We start from the raw sequence: 23,818 nt of genomic DNA on the forward strand, positions 1-23,818 counted from the left end.
CTCACCTCAGCCTCCCAAAGGTGCGGGATTACAGGCTGAGCCACCGAGCCCGGCTGGGTTCAAGTTTTTGTTATTTACTTTGCAGCTCTAATTCTTTTTTCCTTAGCCGTTAATGTCTTTGTGTGAGAACGAGGTATGACCACCAAGTATATCAAGCATATTCAGTTTCAGAAGCAATAGTCTTTCAGTCATTAGTAGGCTTAAAAAGGAAAATTTATTGAACTTGAAGCCGGTGAACAATTTAAAATGATTTTGTGCATGTTAGAGTTAAAAACATCTCAGGCTTGTAGACAGACTTTCTGCAAAGAGTAAAACAAAACAAAACAAAACAAAACCAGGCTGCCTGCTAAGGATGACTGAAGTGTCCCCTGCTGGCTCAAGGGGTTAGGGTCTTCATTTTTGTCCTTATGTTCAACGATGTCTCATTTAAATGCTATGTAGAAAATAATTTTGTAGATTAAAATCCCTGCATGCCTTGATTCTAGCATACTGATGATTCCTGTAATTTCTGGGGTCAGGACCCTCAACCACAGACTTGGAGCAAAAAGAAGCCTTCGTTTCTTGAGGACCGGGTCTGGGAAAGTAAGCATCCCTACCCCGATTGAGGGCAGGGATGCTTCAGGTCTTGGGAATTGCCTTTCTGAGGACAGTTCAGGGTAACATGTTTCCAAGGGAAATGTCTTTGGCAAGTAGCTTTTTTCCCCTTTTCTTTTTCTTTTTAGTTTCTCCATTTTATTTTATTTCATTTCATATTTTATTTCATCTTTTTTTTTTTTTTTAATGGCCCGGGACATATAGTCAGTCAGAGGTTCTAGGACAGCCTGGACTGGACAGACCTTTGCTTCTTCCCAGTCTCCATCTCGCCACTGGCTTTTGACATTTTCCCTGCTCAAGTACCAAGCAGTATTCTAAAGGTAGAGGGGAAAGCTCATGGACAGTTCTAATTTAAAAAGAAAATGAAAAACTTGTAGAGGAAGAAATCCATTTTTCTTTTAAAAAATTACGTTTTATGATTATCTGAGCCTTCCCCCCAGGAATTGGCAGACTGTATTCTTAGGTTCTCTGTTCATGCCGCTGTTCTTATCACTACACATTGTTTTTATTTTTTGAGTTGGAATCTCACTCTTGCTCAGGCTGGAGTGCAGTGGTATGCTCATGATTCCTGCGGCCTTGACCTGCTGGGCTCAGGTGATCCTTCCACCTCAATATTCCAAGTAGCTGGAACCCAGGCGAGTGCCACCATGCCTGGCTAATTTTTTGGTTTATTGTAGAGACGAGGTTTCACCAAGTTGCCCAGGCTGGTCTCGAACCTGTTAATCTCAGGCAGTCCTCTTGCCTCTGCCTCCCAAAGTGCTGGGATTATGCTGTGCCTGGCTTAGTTTCTCCATTTTGTAATCAGTTCTTAACAAAAGGATAGAAAAAGTTAGAGGTAGAAAGACTGAACTGAATAACAAAAACAGCTATTTGCAGTCTTGACATTCCACTGGTGTTAAACATTCTTAGTACCAAGGGCCCATGTTGCACTGCAGTTCTCCCATTTCTAACAAGTTGTCCTTCCAGTGTTCAAAAAAAAAAAGGCCACAAATAGCGATTTCAGGTTAATCAATTAGGATATTTTACAAGCTAGACTTAGAAAAACTTTTCTGGCATGGTGGTTATTTCATTTTGTTAGTGATAATTTCAAACAATGGGTGTCCATGTTTTATTAGGCATTATAAGAACACAAAACTGCCACCTTTTACTTTTTATTTCATTAATGTTTCTAAAATTTTGATCCACATTGGTCATGGGCCTTCTCTGTCCATATTAACTCCTCTTGGAAAAGATCATGGTTTTCTTATTTAGTATTTCTTTGACTTGTGCAACTAATGGAATTCTAAGACCTAAAAAATTCAGGCACATTTTTTCTTTCCATTCAAATTGAGTGAATAATTTGGAAGACAGTATCTTCATACAGAAATGCCATCAGTGAAATCTGATGTTCATTATCTACTATTTATTTGTATTGTTGTTGCTTATAAGTTCTTCAGATATGAGTAAGTGCAAGTCATTTAAGGAATTACTCAGAAATTAAGCAGAAGCCGGGCTCCGTGGCTCAGCCTGTAGTTCCGCGCCTTTGGGAGACTGAGGTGAGTGGATTGCCTGAGCTTGTGGGTTCGAGACCCGCCTGGGCAGGCGAGACCTCATCTTTGCAATAAATCAAAAAACTAGCCGGGCGTGGCAGTGCGCGCCTGTGGTTCCAGCTACTGAAAGGCTGAGGCCGAGGGATCGCCGGAGCCCAGCAGGTCAAGGCTGCGGTGGATGGGAGCGGCCACTGCACTCCAGTCTGGGCGACAGAGTGAGACTCCAGCTCAAAAAAAAAAAAAAGAAATTAAGCAGAATTGGTTGTCACTCTGAGTTAATAAGCTGTGGTCAACATGAATCCCACCTGGGACTGACAGCTGCTTGCCTAGTTTCCTTTAGGAACCTTGCTCCCAGAATTACCCTTTTCTCTGTGGGATTCCAAGTACCTCCCTTTCTACCGTACAATTTAATCTTCTAACACAAAACAATACAATCTTTCGTTTGTCACATGTGAGGTTTCGTCAGCCTTTTCACCAGTTTTTCCCTTCCTTTTGCTGCCTGCTTTCCTGGGAATCAGTTTCTGCTGCCTTGGCTTCCTCCCCAAGGCTCTGTCGTCTGGTTTTTTGCTCTCTTAATTCCTTGCTTGGCTTTATTAGTAAAATCTTGTCTTTAACTTCTCTTTATTTCTTTCGTGCCTTTACCGATCGCCTGCAGATCTTTTGAACAGTTGCACAGATTGGGCCTTTCACCGATGTGAACCTCTAGCTCTCTCAGTTGCCGGCCCACTCTTCAGGACTGGGAGTTCAAGACGAAACTCACATCTTCCTTCCAGAACCAACTTCCCTCTGGCAGTTTCTGTTCCTGTCCGTGCCCTGCGTGTAACTTTCCTTCTCCCTAGTTACCTAGCACCCAGTGGCTTGAAGACAGTCTGTCTTCAGAGTTTAAAACTGCTTTTATGGCAAACCAGTGGCTTTTCTTTTTTTTACTCCTATTCTGAAAATTTAAAGATAATATGTGCAAATCATTAAAAAATGCAAACAGTATTTGAGGATTTCAGTGAAACATAAATTTTTCTTCGATCTTGGTACTCAGTTCTCTTCCCCAAAAGCAATGCCTTTTTTCAGTTTATTTATTTATTTTATTTATTTATTTTTTGAGTTGGAGTCTCACTCCGTCGCCCAGACTGGAGCGCAGTCGCCGCTCTCGGCCACCGCAGCCTCGACCTGCTGGGCTCCGGCGACCCTTCCGCCTCAGCCTTCTAAGTAGCTGGAATTACAGGCGCGCACTACCACGCCCGGCTAAATTTGGATTTATCGTAGAGATGAGGTCTTGCCAAGTTGCCCAGGTGGGTCTCGAACCTACGGGCTCAGGCCATCCACTCACCTCGGCCTCCCAAAGTGCTGGGATTCCAGGCTGAGCCACCGAGCCCGGCCTATTTATTTATTTTTTGAGCTGAGGACTCACTCTGTCACCCTGGCTGGAGTACAGTGGCACGATCACAGTTCATTGCCACCTCGACCTCCTGGGCTTGGGCATTCCACCTGCCACAGCCTCCCAAGTAGCTGGGACAATAGGTGTGTGCAACTTCCCTGGGCTATTTTTTTATTTTTGTAGAGACAAGGTATTACTATGTTGCCTAGGCTGGTCTTGAACTTCTGGCCTCCAGCAGTCCTCTTGCCTCAGCCTCCCAAAGTGTTGGGATTACAGGCGTGAGCCACTGCGCGCATTTTACTAGATTTTAATATATCCTTTCGGAGGTATATTGTAAACATCTAAAAGTGTGTGTGTATTGTGTTTATCATCTTTTACCTATTCTGTTTCTTTACACGCATATATCATGCTTTATAAACTGTTTTCTACCCTACATGACACATCTTGGAGATGTCAGTTTCCTTTTGCAATTGTATCCAGTGCTATGGTGTACACCCTTGTGTGTAAGTCTTGGTGCACATGTGCTAGTGCTTCTGCAGGATAAATCTGTAAAAGTGGAATCACTGGGTCAAAGGGTGTGATATCCATTTCATGGTCTTTGTTTTCTTGGATCTCTCGTAGCTTTTTCCACGTTAGAGGCATGGACGCTTGTCCTTGTGTGGACATTTACTCAACCACTGACTTCCTTGGTGATCCTGCCTTGCCCTGACTGATCCTTCCCTCTTCTCACCTTGTGCTGAGGTGCCCAGGAGCACACCCACTTTGATGATTCACCAGGAGAATTGTGCTTGTGGCTAGGATTTACTGCAGTGATGGGAGACAGAGCAGAATTGTAAAAGGAAAAGGCCCTGGAGCAAAGTCCAAGGAAAGCCCAGTGCTGGGTTCCAAGGTCGTCTCATACTGGTCACGCAGGATGTGCTTCAGTCTTCAGCAGTGAGTGGTGACAACACAGAGGATGTGTTGTCTGCCACGGAAGCTCATTGGAGACTCAGTGCTCAGGGTTTTTATTGGGGGCTGGTCATGTAGGCACCCTCTGCCTCCCACATACTGAAATCGCAGACGCCCGGAAGGAAAGCAGGTGTTCAGCATAACCATAATGTTTGCATGGACAGGAAACCACTCCTTTCGAGTAGGTGGGTGCCCTCCTCAAGTCCTGAGTTCCTAGATACCAGCCGGGGCCTGCCCTATAAGAAGGCCTTTCAAGATGGCAGCCAGGCCTGTCATGTTGATTCTTCCCTGCATGCCTCCTAATTCTAGAAACCACCGAGGCTTTGCCCCCGCCTTTTCCTCGCTCTCAGTTTCTTTATCTACTGCGATCATTTCTGCTCTGACTTTTTTTTTTTGAGTTGGAGTCTCACTCTGTCGTCCAGACTGGAGTGCAGTGGCTGCTCCCGGCCACCGCAGCCTCGACCTGCTGGGCTCCGGCGATCCTTCCGCCTCAGCCTTCCCAGTAGCCGGAATTACAGGCATGCGCCACCATGCCCGGCTGATTTTTTAATTTATCGTAGAGATGAGGTCTCACTGCCCAGGCGGGTCTCGAACCCACGGGCTCAGGCAATCCACTCACCTCAGCCTCCCAAAGGCGCGGGATTACAGGCTGAGCCACCGAGCCTGGCCAGTCTGCTCTGACTTTTAAATGTGAGTTTTGGTCCCTCATTTAATGTGTAGTTCTGAATCTCCAGCTCCTCTCAGTGGATTTGCTATCCCATCACACTAAAGGTGCTCAAAATGAAACTTATCCCCTTCCTCTGAAACCTGTTCCTTCCTAGCTTTGTAATTTATTTGGTGGCTCTCTGTAGACAATTTCCTTTGAAATTCCTTCTGTGTCTCCTCTTCCTCCGCCCCCCCACCGCTGCCAGTGCCCACTGTACCAGCCTGTGTCATGGCCTTGTCACCCAATGCAGGCTTACTGGAAGCAGTCTCTCAGATGACCACTGGTGAATCTTACCCCACTGGACTGTTGTCCCTAAACACACCACTTTCATATGTCATTCTAATGACCCCACCCTTCCTTAACCACTCCTTTGCTACTTATCAGCTCTCAGATTTTGTTTTCCTTTGTAAAGCACCACTTCTGCCTCAAGTGGCAACTCAGATCATACCCCTTTCATAAACTTTTTCTGGCCACCTCAGTTAGAATTTTTCACTCTGTCACCGCAGCTGAGTGCAATGGCATGATCACAGCTCACTGCAGCTTCTAACTCCTGGGCTCAGGTGATCCTCCTGTGTCAGCCTCCCAAGTAGCTGGGACTATAGGTGCATGACACCACACCCAGCTAGTTTTTTTTGTAGAGACACAGTCTCACTATGTTGCCCAGGCTGGTCTCTCACTCTTGGGCTCAAGTGATCCTCCCATTTCTGCCTCCCAAAGTGCTGGGATTGCAGGTGTGAGCCAGCCTTAGTTTGAATCTTTATCCCATCTTCCTGAAGCCTTTATTTGATTCTTACTTACTGCCCCATGTTTTTGTGTTTTTTTGAGTTAAAGTCTCATTCTGTCGCCCAGACTGGAGTGCAGTGGCTGCTCCCAGCCACCGCAGCCTCGACCTGCTGGGCTCCGGCGATCCTTCTACCTCAGTCTTCGGAGTAGCCAGAATGACAGGCATGCGCTACCACGTCTGGCTGATTTTTGATTTATTGTAGAGATGAGGTCTCCCTGCCCAGGCGGGTCTTGAGCCCGCGGGCTCAGGCCATCCACTCACCTCAGCCTCCCAAAGGCGCGGGATGACAGGCTGAGCCACTGAGCCCGGCTTGCCCCATGTTTTCAGCAATTGAATCGGTCAGGATTCATAGTTGCGAACAGCAGAAGCCAACTCTCGAATTTAAGCAGAAAAGGAGTTTGATGGATGATTTAGTATAGTTCTCAGAATCTCTCGCAGGGCTGAGAACCAGACTTGGAGACTGTATAGCCACAGGCAATGCACAAAGTCATGCTATGAAGAGACATCTGTTGCCACCACTGGACGCAGTTGGCGCTGTAGCACCGGCAGTGCCACCAGTGTCATTACTGCCTCTGACCCAGGGGGTCATTGCTGCCCCCTTGCCAGAGTGAAGACTGCATCATCGTGGCTTCTTCTTGTCACTGGTTCTGACTTAAAACCTGAGCTGGAGGTTCTGATTGGCATCACATGCCCTTGCCCTTGCTGCAGTCTAGATGAGGTCTAATGTTCATAAGGCAGAGGATTTTCCAGATGTGGCAGGGGATTCCAAATTTCAGTCTTCCTCTGAAACCTGTTTCTTCCCAATAGAGGATCACGTTTCCACTCTACTTTTTTTCTCCTGGGTATCTGACTTCTCCCCAGCTCACAGACCGAACTCTCATACTTCTTTCTAGCGTCAGACTGCCTCATAGAGAGCCTTGCATACAGCAGGCATTTAATAAGTAATCATCAAAAAGGCAAAGCACTATGAATCGGCTAGGATGTTTTGGCGAGTATGATCTGGCTTAGCCTTGTGGTATTGTCTTCATTGTGAACCTATCTGTATTTTACTTTGTAAATTAACACTTTGCACTCAGATGTCCTCTCTAAGGGGACATTATAAATCTGGCAAACCACTCGGACATAAAGAGATTGCTGGTGATTATACAGGACAAACTGACACCACTGCAAATTTTTAAAAAATATATGTTTCCTTGAAGTTTCCATTCAAGTTGCATGAAAAAGCAAATAAAGAGATGGAATCTATACTGAGATATATGTTAAAAAATATCAGCTGTCTTCTTTCTTTTTTTTTTGAGTTGGAGTCTCACTCTGTCACCCAGACTGGAGTGCAGTGGCCGCTCCCGGCCACCGCAGTCTCATCCTGTTGGGCTCCAGCGATCCTTCTGCCTCAGCCTTCCAAGTAGCTGGAACTACAAGGCGCATGCTACCACGCCTGGCTCATTTTTGATTAATTGTAGAGACAAGGTCTCGCCAAGTTGCCCAGGCGGGTCTTGAACCTGCGGGCTCAGGCAATCCACTCACCTCAGCCTCCCAAAGGCACGGGATTACAGACTGAGCCACCGAGCCCGGCTCAGCTGGCTTCTTGTAGAAAGAGAAGTGTGAAGTGGTTTCACAGTGGTGCACAGACTGGACAACAAATTACATATTATTAATGTGGGAGGGAGAAAATGAGACTGCATTGTCTGCTCTAAGAGAAAAACACCACGTGGAAGATGTCAAACAAATTACTATTGTACATCATGTATCAATGAACCGGCAGTGCATGTCGGCGACTGTTATACATGCTACCACACGTTCGAAAAATATGTAAAATTTTGATTTTTTTTGTTCATAAATAAGCTCCTCAATGTCCAAAATTCCACTATAAGCCAGATAACACTACAATCAAATAATTGACTCCAACACTTTACTATTTAATATGAAGTGATTCCTTTTGTACTGTTTTGTAAAAAAGTGTGGTCAGGTAGCTGGTAGTGATCCATGAGATGTCTCCAAGGGTTAATAATGATCTGGGCCACTAACACCTGGAGTCACCTGGAAAACAGTGCCCTTCTCGCCTCTTCACAGGAGCATAGAGTCGTGGGTTCAATGAGTGAGCTGCAGGGCCTCTTGTCTCACTAATGTGTTCTGAAAAAGTTGAGTATTGCTGAGGTACTGTGCGGTCTTTCTGAAGTAGAAAGCATCAGCCAGACAACTACAATTGCACGTGGCTGTTGCAGTGCTCAGACTGCAACCAGACTCCTCAGCGTAGTTGCTTCTCAGGCTGGAACCACTTTATTACCAGTGGTTGTGAACAGGGTGTTTGAAATGATGGGAATAGAGTTGTCCCCCAAAGCTCTCTCTAACCCGAAAACTAAGTATATAATTAAGAATATCTTTGTAGTTATAAAGATATAAATGACTAGATACCTGGAAAATATGAAAATATACGAAGAAGAAAATTACAATCCCACCCACCATGAAAACTATTGTAACATTTTTAGTTTTTCTTTACAGTGTTTTCTTGGATTATTAAACATTCTGCATAAATATAACTTAACGTATGACATGTGGAGTCACAAAAACTGTTCTCCTTCTATTAAGAGCTGTCCATCATGGACCACGCTGCGGTTATGTTCCGTGTGGAGATTTAATTCCTTCCACGTTCTCCACACGCACACATCAGTGACTGCTGTGCAGCTGTAGCCAGTCGCTGAGTCTGTGGTGTTTCTTATGTCTGGTCTGAGGGCCACCCACCCTGCCGTCAGCAATGGCTCAGAGGCCAGAGGGAGGACTGGCTCCATAGTTTCTCATCTGCCCGCTTAAGGCAGCAGTGAGCTCGTGGCTATGGCTCTCGGTGTGGCCACTGTCTGGTGGCCTCTTTGGGCTTGCATGAGGCCTGCCAGAGCCATGCGCAGGCTGGGGGGATTCATCCATTCACCACATAATTATTCATCTTCTCTTGATCTCTGTCCTGGGGAGGACAAGGTGATGATCCAGTCTTGCCCCACACGGCTCATGGTCTGGGCAGAGCCCCGTGCAACCACAGAATCCAAAGTCTGATGGGCCCTCGGTGTGGGGCCAAGTCAGCCAGCCCAGGAGCTGGAAGAAGGTTCCACAGAGGAGCTGTGCCTGAACTGAGGTTTCGGCTTACCAGCCACCAGTTTACAGCTGCTTTTATGTTACCTGCCTTGTTCTAGTTCTTGCCTCTTGACAATCAGCGAGGTTGGATAGGCTTCAGCACTCGTGCCATAACTGGGTGAGCATGATGTCTGGCCCACGTGCCCTATCAGATACTGCAAGTGCAGGGAGGAGATGATTGTGATGCAGGAGACGCAGCCACACGGTGCAGGTCCCCAGCCAGGGGACGGGGAGGACAGTGCAGTCGTCTCCAGGGACGGGGAATGACAAGATCTGGCAGTGTGGCAGATGCCAGACAGAAAGGCTGGGTTCTGGGAGGTGAGAGGGCAGGTTGAGACCTGAAACTGGGCGGGGCCAACTGTCAGAACCCTGGACTGGACTGGGCCAGGGCAGGGGAGGCCATGTCTTAAGAGGCCCCCAGGCCCGTAGAGCACATCCAGGTGGTTATGCAGTTCTTGGGTTTCTAACAGTGCAGTCTGGGCTGTGGTCTGCAAGTCCAGCTCAGGCCCTGGAATCCAGGTTTGGCGCCTGGCTTCATTTGGAGCCTCTGTCTCTACCAGCGTTGGCTTTGGGCCTAGGGTGCTCTGGAGCCTTCTGTGGGGTCATCAGTGAAAAAGTAGGAAAAGGGGCGAGGCGGCATGACATTGCAGCAAGTTATTTTTTCCGTTATCAGAATCATCGTATTAAGTGGAAGTTTTATTTCACAAAACTCTTAGCCAAGGAAAAATTACTGTGAATAGTATTTGACTTGTGTCTCTCAAAGAACTCCGAGTGGTTTGCAGATACTGCAGATATTCTAGCAAAGTTGTTCTCGTGTAGCTGTTTGAATAGGGAGGATGACTTAGAAAATGCGATTCTGAGCAGATTTATATGCAGCCTGTAAAATGTAGTCTTTCTCTGGCAGTAATGAGTTTTGGTTATAATTGCTTGGTAATTTTGCTTATTAAAATGTACATTTGTTCATTTAAAAAAATTTTTTTTTTTTTTAGATAATCCCCTATGTTGGTACCATTTCTGATCCATTGGATCCTGGAACTTTGATTGTCATACGTGGGCATGTTCCTAGTGATGCAGACAGGTAAAGTCACTGCCGGAGGCAAGAGCATGCATACAGTCATGTGGGAGAGACCGTTGTGATACTTGGAAGCCTGACTTGCTTTTATCAGCAGCCCTGGCCGAAGCGCTCAGGAGGTTAGGGAGAATGACTGGATAAAGGTTATAGGGATTCTTTTTTTTTTTTTAGTTGGAGTCTCACTCTGTCGCCCAGGCTGGAGCACAGTGGCACGTTCGTGGCCACCACAGCCTCTACTTGCCGGGCTCAGGCAAGCCTTCCGCCTCAGCCTTCCAAGTAGCTGGAGCCACAGGCATGTGCCACCATGCCCGGCTAATTTTTTGATTTATTGTAGAGACGAGGTCTCATCAAGTTGCCCAGCTGGTCTCGAATCCTGGGCTCAGGCAATCCTCTCGCCTCAACCTCCCAAAGTGCTGGGATTTCAGGCTTGCGCCCCCACTCAATTCTTTATCTCATTTTAAGATAAAGAATCAAGATATATCATTAAAGAAGGAAATGGTGGTTGGGTGACAGGGATAGCCTAGTCTAACATACCCACAGCCTCCCTCAAGATCTGCTTTGGATGGTTTACAGACAGCAGGTTGCTTGGGTACTAACTTTAGAGTGGTAGGCTCAACTCTCTGTGACTAAGCCCCAGACAGCAGTGGTTTGGAGAAGATGTGAAAATAAAGTCTCAAGGAGACAGCCAGACCTTTGCGGTCGCCTTCCTCAGGTCGTTAGAGAAGCGGGCCTCCCACTCGCCACGCTGCTGTCCCTCGGGCTGAAGTCCTCTCGTGACCCTAGGCGGCGGATCTGCAGCCTTCGCGTCGTGCTTTCAGTAGCTGGGTGGGTGCATGCGTTTGAGGGCGAGCAGAAGGACAGAAGGCAGGTGCTTGCTGATGCTGAGGGCATTTTCCAAGTGCTTTCTCTGAGCCTTCACGCCTGCTCCATGGGTAGAGCTTGAACTGCACGGGCAGGCCGGGATGCAGGGGCAGCTGGGAAAGGAGGTTCTTATTCTAGCAGATTTGAAACCAGTTCGAAGTGAGGGCTGAATTACTAAGGAGGAAGGAAAGGAAGGTTAGGCAACTAGCTATTTCGGCCAAGTGGGGAGTGAACGTGGAGGGATGGACCGGTCACGTGTCCCTTGGCCTGGAGTGTCGTGCTGGCCGGGCCTTTCTCGGGCTTTCCTTCCTGAGTGTCCGTGGCCCGTTTCTTCCCTCGTCTAGATTCCAGGTGGACTTGCAGTGTGGCAGCAGCGTGAAACCTCGGGCAGACGTGGCCTTTCACTTTAACCCGCGTTTCAAAAGGACCGGCTGCATCGTTTGCAACACTTTGAAAAGCGAGAAATGGGGCTGGGAGGAGATCACCCACGACATGCCTTTCACCAAGGAGAAGTCTTTTGAAATCGTGATCATGGTGCTGAAGGAGAAGTTCCAGGTGGGCCTTGAGGAGGGTGGGTGGGATCCTCGTTAGGAGGAATGAGTGCACAGGGAGCTTCTGGCGTTTGGCTGTCACCCGTTTCTGAAATCTGAGAAGGGGTTTGGCTCTGTAGTTTTTCTCTAACATGGGACCAGGTAGGTGCCTCAGGGTAAGGTGGGGCCCCGCCACTCCCTGTAGCCAGTGATTGCCCTGCAGGATGATAGGTCAGGGTGACAGGGTTTCCTTTTTATCAGAGCGTGTTCCTCCTTGAGGGCTGAGCTCTGAACCGACACAACATCATGTTAATTGTGAGAGAGTAAATTGTAACCACTGCCACCCAAAGAGCAGGGAATCTGGAGCTAGCAGGCCAATGGGGAGTCCCAGTGTAGAAATCAGAAGGGTTTTGTAAGGCTACGACTTACCCCAAGATAGTTCTGTGTGATTGTGAGATGTCTGATCCAGAGGGAATCTTAGAAATCCTTTGCGCGGTAAGTGGTTTCATGGGCTTCGGGAATGCTGTATTCCTAGTGTGCATGCGTGAGGCAGACGGTGGCCATGGAGGCCTTTACGCCTGCTGGCCCTCCAGACTGGAGATGCCATCGGCGAGTGAAGGCTCACGTCGGTGCCGCTCCTTGTCCTTTCGGCTGCTGCTCCTGCTGGAAAATCTCCCAAGCTCCACTCACCTCGCCCCGCTCTGGCCTGTGTGTCTGTGTCATTCTTTTCAACAGTTGTTCCTGGAGGGTTGTACTTTGGTTTTATCATGTTTGCTTTGCCCCTACCCACGGGATTTGAGGCACCATGAGTCGCAGGCCGTTGCGTATGCTGCCTGTTTCCTGCATGTGACACGGCACTCAGCCTGTGAGAGGGAGGGAGGGAAAAGGAGCCACGCGTCCTGACCGTGCCGTGCTGAGGACCTGCGGAAGCAGCGTCCGCGCCATCTCCCAGCTGTAGCCCATGAAGCCAGTGAGGGCTCCTACTTAAACGTAGGAAACGAAGTATCAGATAAATTGGGGGACGTGCCTTGTTCATCCGTGCAGCAAATCGACAAATCTTTGCTGAGCGTCTCCCACATACGTGGTCTCTCTTAGAGCATGGTCCCCGAGGACAGTGTGGCAGAGGGCCCGAGAGCAGGTCTTCAGCCTGGGCCACAGGCCTCCCACATACGTGCACGTGTGCACACGTGCACACATACATGGATGTGACTGCACGCTTGTCTGGGGGACACGGCCCGTGGTGCTGAAGTGGATCAGGAAGGCAGACGTCTGGAGGCGCTGCTGGTGGTTGGGCCCTTGAGTCACAGCTCGGGCAGGCGTGTCTGGAGACCCGGGGGGACGGTCTGAAGTTCAGCCCAAGGAACCACTGGCCTCGGGAGAATAAGTGCGTCATTAACTGTGCTTGGGCGTCTTCTGTACCCGTCTAGGTGGCCGTAAACGGAAAACATACTTTGCTCTACACCCACAGGATTAGTCCCGAGAAAATCGACACCCTGGGCATTTACGGCAAAGTGAATATCCATTCTGTGGGCTTTCGCTTCAGCTCGGTGAGTGTCCTTCCGTAGCTGGGGGTCTTTAGGATGATGTTTTCCGATGTGAGGGCGAGAACATCTTCAATTAGTGCTTCTATTGACATAAAGTCATGGAAATCTCTCCCTTATTAGAGTATCAATATCTTAGAAATGAATTTTTCAGACTAGCAGGCCATTTATCAACCAGGGCTTTATTATCTATAGGATCTCAAATCTAGTATGGTTCTAGCAAGACAGAAAAACGCCATTTTTAGCTAGGTAGGGGCAATTTCCTTTACATGGGAGTATAGTGGAGTATTTCTGCAAGATATTTCCTAGGTGTGGAAGGTCTGAGTCAAAGAACACAGTCACGCACTGAATAATGATGTTTCAGTCAACTGTTTCAGTCAACGATGGGCGGCACATATGACAGCGGTCCCTAAGATTACGATACCCTCTTTTTACTGTACCTTTTCTGTGTTTAGATACACACTTATTATTATGTTATAGTTGCCTACAGGATTCAGTGCAGTCACATGCTGTACAGGTGTATAGCCTGAGAGCAGTAGGCTACTGTACTATACAGTCGAGGTAGCCCAGGGAGGCTGTCCCCTCTAGGTGTGTGTAAGGACACTTTATGTTTTGACAATGATGAATTGCCCAAGATACAATTCTTTTTTTTCTGAGTTGGAGTCTCACTCTGTCGCCCAGACTGGAGTGCAGTGGCTGCTCCCGGCCACCGCAGCCTCGACCCGCTGGGCTCCGGCGATCCTTCCGCCTCAGCCTTCCGAGTAGCCGGAATTACAGGCACGCGCTACCATGCCCGGCTGGTTTTTTGATTTATTGTAGAGATGAGGTCTCGCTGCCCAGGTGGGTCTCGAACCCGCGGCCTCAGGCAATCCACTCACCTCAGCCTCCCAAAGGCGCGGGATTACAGGCTGAGCCACTGAACCCGGCTCAAGATACGATTCTTAAAATACATCCCCTTCATTAAGTAATGCATGACTATATTTGCATTTTATATTTTGATATATTTTGCTAATTTGCCCTCCAAAAAGACAAAAACAGTTTGCACTTTCAACAGCTGTGCTCATCTGCTCACTTTCTTGTTCACATGAGTCTTATTCTCCTTATTGTTTGCCAGTTTGGTAGGGGAAAGGACTCCGGTGTAAAGTGCATTTTTGGGTCAGTATATTCAAGCATGTTTTCATGTTTAGTATCATAAATTTTTGATGTATCAAGCAGGTATTAGAAAAAAATGTTTTGATGGCTATTAAAATTTAATCGTTATTCTCTTTTCTCAGGATTTGCAGAATACCCAAGGATCTACTCTGGAACCAACAGAGATAAGTAGAGAAAATGTAAATATTATATTTTTTAATGAACCACTAATTTAAAATTTTTAAATGTTAAAAATGTTCTTTTAGTTGCCATGCAAGTCAGGTGGCAGAAAGGCAGTTTTTTAAAAATTGTGAATGGGATTGTGCTTTTTATTTGGTTTTCTGCCAGCTTGAAGGCTGGGTTTTAGAAATTTTGTTTTTAACATGTGGCTGGAATGGAAGTAATGATTTGAAAATTGAGGTATAACTTCCTGTGGTGCTAGGCATATGACAAGTTTTTGCTGATGCTTACTCTGTCAATTTATGTAGCTCTACTCACCATTCTTATGTAAAAAGAACTCTCATTCTTAACTGGTGTTTAGTATTGTTGCGAAATACTTATAAATATTGAGGAGCCTGGGTATGGTGGTTCACACCTGTAATCCCAGCACTTTGGGAGGCTAGGGCAGGATGATTGCTTGAGCCTGGAAGTTTACTAGTCTAAGCAATATAGCAAGACCTCATCTCTACAAAAAAAAATTAAAAAATTAGCTGGGTGTGGTGGCATGTGCCTGCAGTCCCAACTACTTGGGAGGCTGAGGTAAGAGAACTGCCTGGGCCCAGGAGGTTGAGGATGCGATGAGCCATGATCATGCTACTGCACTGCATTCTGGGTGACAGAGTGAGATCCAGATTTAAAATAATGTGTGTAGCCAGCCTCGGTGGCTCAGCCTGTAACCCCGTGCCTTTGGGAGGCTGAGGTGAGTGGATTGCCTGAGCCCGCGGGTTCGAGACCCGCCTGGGCAACTTGGCGAGACCTCATCTCTACAATAAATCAAAAATCAGCCGGGCGTGGTAGCGCGCACCTGTAGTATCAGCTACTCGGAAGGCTGAGGCGGAAGGATCGCCGGAGCCCAGAAGATCGAGGCTGCGGTGGCCGGGAGCAGCCACTGCACTCCAGTCTGGGTGGCGGAGTGAGACTCCAACTCAAAAAAATAAATAAATAAAATAAAATAAAATAAGGTGTGTGTGTATAATGTATACATATTATACACACACACACACTATGGAGGCTGCCAAAAAAAAAAGTGTATGTATTTTTAGAGATGTCATCTATGCATTACTTTTTGAAGCTGAATTGAATTACGGCAGCAGTGTGTAGTATGACATTCACCTAATCATGCTCTGCCATTTTCTTTGACTGTCCTGCCTGTCACATGATGACACTAGCATTCATTTGATTAACGCTATTTTTTGAGGGAACATCATACATAAAATGTACATACATTTTTTTGGCATCCCCTGTATATATATATTTGCTCTCACAGGGGGAGAAGATACATGTGAAAGTTCATTTGCCAGTGCACTGACTGGTGTTCTATATACAGGGGTACAAAAAAGAGTGTATATACATTTTAAGAGTGATGTTTGGCGCAAAAGATGGCGTTAATCAAATGAATGCCAGTGTCACCATGCAACAGGCAGGACAAAGAAAATGGTGGCAGCATGGTTGAGCAAATGTCATACTGCACATTGCTACCGTAATTCAATTCAACTTTTAAAAGTAATACATAGATAACATCTCTTAAAATGTGTATACATTTTTTTGGCAGCCCCTGTATATAGAACACCGGTCAGCGCATTAGCAAATGAACTTCCACATGTATCTCCTCCCCCCGTGGGAACAGGTGCAGTTTTAAAATGGCACCTTTGCTGTTGTTTTTTGATTTTTGTAATAAATAGCTGGAACTATAGATGCACGCCACCACACTTGGCTCGTTTTTGAATTTTTGTTGAGACAAAGTCTTGCTATTTTGCCCAGGCTGGTCTCAAACTCCTGTGTTCAAGCAATCTTCTCACTTCGGCCTCCCAAAGTGCTGGGATTACAGGCATGAGCTACCACACCCAGCTTACCTTTGCTATTATTAATGGAGAAACCAACCTCAACACATTGATACCTCAGACACGGAACAGAATCTCAGTATTTTAGGGGTATCCTTTCATGGAGCTGCTCTAGAGACTGGCGGCAAGGGTGGGCTTTGTGGTTAAAATGCTACTCTCTTTATCTGGCCAGGAAAAGCCGAGGTCAGAACACTGGACTTTAGTCATGGCTCTGCCACCAACTAGTTGTCAGCAGTCCAAGCTCCTCCTGCTTTAATATTCTCACCCTGCAAATGAGGATCAGTGAGACATGCTTGAAGTTCATGTGTAGTCCTATGAATAGTTATTAGTTTATTGTGGGGGATAAAGGCGTCCGATGAACAGGGCTGTCAGACTCTCTTCCCAACCCGTGTAGCCCTCTGCAGCTCCATACCACCTTCTCACATAACACTGATGGCACATACGTCACACCTGGGACATAGCAGGTACTGATGTCTCAGGCTCTGGCCAGGCTCAGCTCAGTACAACCAAAAAGATCAGACCGCTCATATTATACAACGTAATCCTTCCTTTTCGAACTTTCTCATGTGTTTCTTTCTCTTCCAATAGGTACAAAAGTCTGGCATGCCACCGTCGGTGAGTATTTTTGCTTGGGCTGTTACAAGTAGAACATTTTATAAAATTGCCTAGAAAATGAACATTGTAAGCCTTGCAAGCAGCTTCATTCATTCTATACCTTATTGTAGAACTGTCTCCCTACAGCCTAGTAATAGAGGAGACATTCCTAAAATCGTACCCAGAACTGTCTGCACCAAGAGCAAAGATTCAACTGCCAGTCACACTTTGACTTGCACCAAAATCCTACCTACCAACTGTTTGTCAAAGGTTTGAAAAGCCCAGTGTTTTCTTAACTCTCTATACAAATTAAGTTATAAATAGCTGTTATGTGTAACCTCTATCCCCAGTAGACTTTCACGGCAGCCACTCTGTTTGTGTGCTGTCCCCGGACAGATTTCAGGCAGTCAAAGGTGTGTCTCTGGGCCATTCATGCGTATTTTCTCAACTCCTCCTAGCTTGGCTGCCTTCCCTTCAAGCAGGACACAGAACTGTGTCAGACCCCAGGCACAAGTGGCTTTTTCAGTGAGGTTCACTCATACAGAGGGGTTCAGGTCCTACCTGTGTCTGTTCATTTCATCATCTAAAACATAGTCATTGAGTGTTTGCCACTGCCAGGGCAACTGGGACCAAGGTATGTGTAGTCTGTCCCCTCATGGACCTTACAGGGTCATGGCTCTTAAACATTCCCTGGGTGTTCTTTGACATGAGTTTTCCTTCAAGGTCCCTTTCTGCAGGCCCCGGGACCTGACTGTGGCTTCTTTTCAGAGCCTGCCATTCGTTGCAAGGTTGAACTCCCCCATGGGCCCTGGACGAACTGTCGTCATTAAAGGAGAAGTGAACACAAAAGCCAAAGGGTCAGTATCAGCGTGAATTCTTTTCCGGCGTGCCTGTTACCACCTGACGCCCATCCCGCTATCCTGAGGCAGAGTGGGGCTGTTGTCACGATCCTCATTTGCAGGGTGAGAATATTAAAGCAGGAGGAGCTTGGACTGCTGACAACTAGTTGGTGGCAGAGCCATGACTAAAGTCCAGTGTTCTGACCTCGGCTTTTCCTGGCCAGATAAAGAGAGTAGCATTTTAACCACAAAGCCCACCCTTGCCTCCAATCTCCAGAGCAGCTCCATGAGATCAGGCAGTAGTTTCTATGGCCTCTTTTGTCATGTGACTTACGAAATTTCTTGCTTTAAGAATCTTCTTCAGAAATGTCCAGATTTTTGAAAGCTTGAACTGAGAGCTGCTTCCTAGAAGGTAGCCTACTTTCAAGAGGGAAAGACTCATATCCACAGTGAAAGGAGATGCCTGTTGAGAGGCTCCCAGGCTCCTGCAGCCTGAGTCGTGACTTGGTTTCTCAGGGCTAATCCTTCCATTCCTGCCCAACCTGATCTCAGTCTCATCATTGATTTTGAGGGTTTTTGGGTATTTTATTTTGCAAATAAAGTCAATGGAATGCTGACTCAGAGTTTAAATTTCCTCTTTCAAATCTGCATTTCCATGTTTAGACGGATTTCATGCATTTATCATTCATAGTTCACATCTGCTTATTAAAATTGTAGAAACTGCCACTCCTGTTTCCTACTTGGTAATTAAGGCTTGTTTTTTTCCCCCTCTCAAAAGCTTTAATGTTGATCTACTGGTAGGAAAATCAAAGGACATTGCTCTACACTTGAACCCACGACTGAATACTAAAGCATTTGTAAGAAATTCTTTTCTTCAAGAGTCCTGGGGAGAAGAAGAGAGAAATATTACCTCTTTCCCATTTAGTCCTGGGATGTACTTTGAGGTAAGAGTAATTTTTGAAAATGGAACAGGAACAAGAATCTTAGCATAAGTGGTCCACTTAAGTCCTAATTTAATATATGAAGATTGTGTGTGGTGTTTCTGGTTTGTTTGTTTGCTTGGAGATTATAATTTGAATGCCCCCTTTTATAACATAGGCCATGGATATAAGTGGCAGAGCCAGTAGATCAGTCTGTTATTTGCATTGGAATGATCTACCATTTGTCATGTTGAAAATTACCATGCAAACCCCACATTGACTAATAGGAATTTAAACTAATAGGAACCTTTTCTCAGGACCGGAGTAACATGTTTGATCATAACAAACCTAAACCTGCTTGCCTGCACAGTCCATCCTCTTCCTTCATAGGAGTTTCAAGTGGCAGTCCTTTCTTCCAAAGAGGCATTCAAGGAAAAATACCTTAGTCTCTTGGAACGAAAATGTATGTAGTCCTGAGTTCCCACATATGTGACTATTTTAACACATGCTTGTCCCAGAAGATGTCTCGCGGGTGCTGAGCGGAAAAGTTTCCTTGAGGTGAGACGTGGACGCAGGTGGTTGCTAGGCTCACTAGCCCAGGCGACTTCCTGCCTCCCGTGGTCACTCAGGGTCACTGAGTTAGGACATACTTCTGCATCACTGTAACCTGTCACATCCTCTGGACTCCTTGGGTTCTCGAGCGTTCATCAAAACTAGTCGTTAAAAAGCATGAACATTAAGGATAGGCAGGAGATAGCAATTTGACATTTATGCTCACTCCTAAATTCCAGTCTAATGCAGTGTCCTGGCATGTAGCATATAGATAGGTGTGGGCTAGTCATGGAAGGCTCCCTAGAAGCTGTAGATATTGGTTTGGAATTCAGATGGGTGGGAGGGATGTGGAAGGCTAAAGATTTGGTTTTCCAGATTTACGGCATGATTTGAGCAAGTTGCTGGGGGCGGAAAGGGCAGCACAGAGTTGTTGATGTGGCAGGAGCTAGGGCCTAAGGGTGACCTGGGGTTCGCTGGAGGGAGGGGGCGAGTGCTCCAGAAGGAAGTTGATCTTTGTGCTTAGTGACAGGAAACTGATGGTGTAACTTGTTTTTGACCTATCTGAGCCTCAAGTTTGGATGTACTGTATTAAGATAAAAAAGGGCCGGGCTCGGTGGCTCAGCCTGTTATCCCAGCACTTTGGGAGGCCGAGACGAGTAGATTGCCTGAGCCCGTGGGTTCAAGACCAGCCCTGGCAACTTGGCGAGACCTTGTCTCTACAATAAAATAAAAAGTAGCCGGGCATGATAGCACACATCTGTAGTTCCAGCTACTCGGAAGGCTAGGCGGAAGGATTGCTGGAGCCCAGAAAGTTGACGCTGAGGTGCTGTGAGCATGCATGCTACTGCATTCCAGTCTGGGCAAAGGAGTGAGACTCCAACTCAAAAAAATAAAATAAAAAAGGACAGTAAATTCAAATGCCAGAAAATACTAAGATGAAAATTGAAGTGTCTTCAACTTCATTAATTCAGATAATACCACTGAGACTAGGTGAACCACATCACAGACATTTTTCTGTAGATGTGGAGTGAGAAGGATGGCAGACTGGACGAATGGAGGGGCAGATGTATCTTGCATGCTGTAAACAGTCACCTCTTCTTTTGTTAATTTTCTAGTTCAGGGACAGTAACTACCCTCATGTTGATCATTGTTAGTTTCCCATAATGACAGATACTTGCCAATTGCTCCAAACTCTTACCTTGTTCATATGCATTCATCAAGAGTGTCTCAAATCTTTCCATTATGCCCCAACTTTCATTTTATTATAATTTTTTTTGAGTTGGCATCTCATTTTGCTGTCCAGGCTGGACCACAGTGGCACAATCATGGCTCACTAGTCTCGACCTCCTGGACTCAACTGATCCTCCCATCTCACCCCCCCGAGTAGCTGGAACTACAGGCGCACACCATTATGCCTGGCTAGTTTATTGGGGTTTTTTCCGGTAGAGATGAGATCTTGCTATATTACCTAGGCTGGTCTTGAACTCCTGGGCTGTAGCAATTCTCCCACCTCAGCCTTCCAAAGTGTTGGGATTACTGGCATGAGCCACTGCACCTGGCCCACTTTCATTTTAAGTAGTATCTTGCTGTTTCAAATTTTTATTAGTTATATTTACAGTCTTTTAAAAAAAAATCATTCAGCATTGTAATTTCACCTGTGAGCACTTCTGTTTAATTAAATTCGTGTTCTTACCTGTTCTGTGACACCAGATGGTCCCGAGGGTTCTGTTACTCCGTGCTTTCTTCAAGGCTTGTCTTTGGCACATGATGTGCTGCCTTCTGTTCGTCTTGCTGTGTGTTCTCACCTGGGCACATTATCTCTTGTTCACTTGTTTGTGGTACACTGGCTCTGTGCTTGCTCTTTAGGTAAATGGACTCCCTCTGGCACCAGCTTTTCCTTCTGAGCTCTGTAACGTGAAGCTGTTTTTGCTTTCTTGGGATTTTGTTCAATGTGCAGCACCCGAGGTCCCTTCCATCTGGTTGGAGCTGGGACTCCCAGCATTCCTGTGGGGTTCTCAGGTTATAGATGTCTCCCTAGTGGTCTCTATAGCCGTAGATCCTTCATTTAGCCGGCTCTGTATCCGTGGAATTTCCTCTTCCTGATTTTCCTTGGCAGCCCTTCCCCTTGCTCCTATCAGAATAAAGACCCTCAATTTGCTTCTTTGCAGGTTCAGATTTCATGCCTTGGTCTGATCTTGGGCATCGGGCCAGGTTAGCAACAAGGTGGTGCCACACCTCTGCTTTCTTCTGAGACTGGCAAGTTGCACAGGGAGGGCACAATGCAGGTCCACCAGACTGGCCTTTCCGTGTGGGTGGCAGCCCAGCTAGTGTTGGAAGCATGATGCCAGAGGTGTGAAGTTTGGGTGTAAAGGTGATATAATACATAAAAGGATAGTAGGTTTTTTGTTTATTGTTTAAGTTTTAGGGAAAGACAACTCTGAAGGGCTGACACGAGTGATGAATCTGCATGGACCTGCTAGATGCTAATTACTCCTTGGAGTTTCGGAGAAAAAGACTGAGGCTGGGATGTGCCAAGCTGGGTGGCATCAGGATCACCGAGCAGCTGTGCAATCCCTAGCACCTGCCTTAAGCTTCTGAAACTTCATAATGAGTGTCTGATTTGTCCAAGATCCCAGAGTTGAGACAGAAAGGTCAGGATCCAAGTCGTTTAGTTTCCAACCTGCTAGTTTGAATCAGCATCTCATGTGTGAGGGTCATCTCCCCACTTTCCCAGGAGCGAGGGCAGGATAGGGCTGAGGCAGAGAGGTGTGTTGAAGAGAGGAGGGCCAGCAGGCCTTGGAGACGGTGCCAGTCTCCGAGCATGCTAGAAAACTTCTCTGAGTGGGCTGAGGCAGGTCCCGTTGGCAGGTTCACATCAGTTAGATCAGGGTCTTAGCACAGAAGAGGCGGGAACCCCAGCAGCTAGATAGAACTCTGCTCAGAGAGCACACCAGGTGGTTTACTCTTTGACACTTAGTGTGCAGCAAACAAAACATTTTAAACTGAAGAGAACCAGTAATAGTATGTTTTCTTTCCTTTCAGATGATAATTTATTGTGATGTTAAGGAATTCAAAGTTGCAGTAAATGGTGTCCACAGCCTGGAGTACAAACACAGATTTAAAGAGCTCAGCAATATTGACACGCTGGAAATTAATGGAGACATCCACTTACTAGAAGTAAGAAGCTGGTAACTGACATCACCACTACAAAAACCGAAATACAAAATGGCTTCTGTGATACTGGCTTGTCGAAACGCATCTCACTGTCACCAGTCCGTCTATTGTGAAAATGAGCTTGCACAACACTAGGGCCTACCGGGCTGTTCTCAGCCTTGCCATGCAGTATGGGTGTGTCTAGCCCTGAATGAGGAAGTCTGGGGTAACAGCATCTTATAGTCAGTAACACCACTTACTCTCCCCCATCTTGGCACCCTCTTTTAAAAATCACACTCAACAAGTATTTAGTAAGTACCTCCTATATAATACAGTAGGTAACATGTACTGAGCTCTTACTTTTTGTCAGCATTGTGCTAGAAGCTGGGGATATATACGTAGTTGGGCAAAAAGCCAGTATGTTCCCTGCTCTCTTGGGCTTAGACTCTTTATGCTCTAACACTGCAACATTTTTTATACAGGAATTGCATATATTCATTAGGGATCCTTTGTAGTTAAAGAATTATGCAGCCATTAAATCACCTAGACACTAACTTATAGAAGACACTACTCCTTCCCCGGTGCTCGCTTTCATAACCAGTGCCCTGTGTATCCCATAATTGAGAGGACTGATGACTTATCTGGCAATTTAATTTTCTTTAGCATAGTAAACATCTAGCTCTACTAACTGTGTTACCAAATAATTAACATGACATCTGAACACAGCACAGAAATCAAGGCAAAAAACCAAAGCAAACCAAAAACAAATGAACAAATGAACTTGGAGTGTCAAGTTTTGTGTATTTGAACTTAGGGTGAGCCAGAAGTCTATACAGACTCCTACAGAAAGTGTAAGGAAAAGGGAAGAGAGCAAGATGCATTTATAAGATATTTAAGAGTAACAAAGTAATGTTGATTAAACCTAAGAAATGCACATAACAGGCACTATCAGAAAATAACCTGCACCAACTGTGAGACCCATGAAGCAGGGGGCAAGGGAACGTACCTACCTTTGTTTGCATGCAAACCACCACTCGCCTCTGTCCTTCTAGAGATTAGACCATCAGTAGCATTTGAGATCAAAACATTGTTCTGCTTTAAGTGATTAAAATCAAACCTGTGTCAGCAAGTTAAATCGTCACATTTCTGTAATTTTTCTATTATTTGAAGGGAGTTGGCAGAAGTTCTGTGTGGAATCTTTACAGGCCAGATCTTGTTAAAGGAAATCTCAGCCGGGCTCTGTGGCTCAGCCTGTAATCCCGTGCTTTGGGAGGCTGAGGTGAGTGGATTGCCTGAGCCCGCGGGTTCGATACCCCCCCCCCCATGGCAACTTGGCGAGACCTCATCTCTACAATAAATCAAAAACTAGCCGGGCGTGGTAGCATGTCCCTGTCGTTCCAGCTACTTGGAAGGCTGAGGTGAAAGGATTGCCGGAGCCCAGCAGGTAGAGGCTGTGGTGACCGGGAGTGGCCACTGTACTCCAGTCTGGGTGACAGAGTGAGACTCCAA

The 23,818-nt window shown here is 46.3% G+C and overlaps 1 protein-coding gene across 2 annotated transcripts in view; it reads left to right on the forward strand.

Annotated features, from left to right (window-relative positions):
* Positions 1-23,444, forward strand: part of LGALS8 (galectin 8) — a 24,396-nt gene extending 952 nt beyond the window's left edge. Inside the window, exons 2-10 of one of the 2 annotated variants that reach the window (XM_021712902.1) lie at positions 10,046-10,134; positions 11,334-11,544; positions 12,947-13,066; positions 14,335-14,391; positions 16,840-16,866; positions 16,993-17,115; positions 17,614-17,702; positions 18,463-18,628; positions 22,199-23,444. In XM_021712902.1, the coding sequence (XP_021568577.1) occupies positions 10,046-10,134; positions 11,334-11,544; positions 12,947-13,066; positions 14,335-14,391; positions 16,840-16,866; positions 16,993-17,115; positions 17,614-17,702; positions 18,463-18,628; positions 22,199-22,348 (1,032 nt within the window). In that variant the 3' untranslated portion in view covers positions 22,349-23,444. The remainder of the gene's footprint in view (positions 1-10,045; positions 10,135-11,333; positions 11,545-12,946; positions 13,067-14,334; positions 14,392-16,839; positions 16,867-16,992; positions 17,116-17,613; positions 17,703-18,462; positions 18,629-22,198) is intronic. The other variant, XM_021712903.1, reaches the window with a different exon arrangement.
* Positions 23,445-23,818: the final 374 nt, after the last annotated feature.

This window comes from Carlito syrichta, unplaced genomic scaffold, assembly GCF_000164805.1.
Source record: "Carlito syrichta isolate Samal-C Ts95f unplaced genomic scaffold, Tarsius_syrichta-2.0.1 Scaffold303709, whole genome shotgun sequence".
Taxonomy (NCBI): domain Eukaryota; kingdom Metazoa; phylum Chordata; class Mammalia; order Primates; family Tarsiidae; genus Carlito; species Carlito syrichta.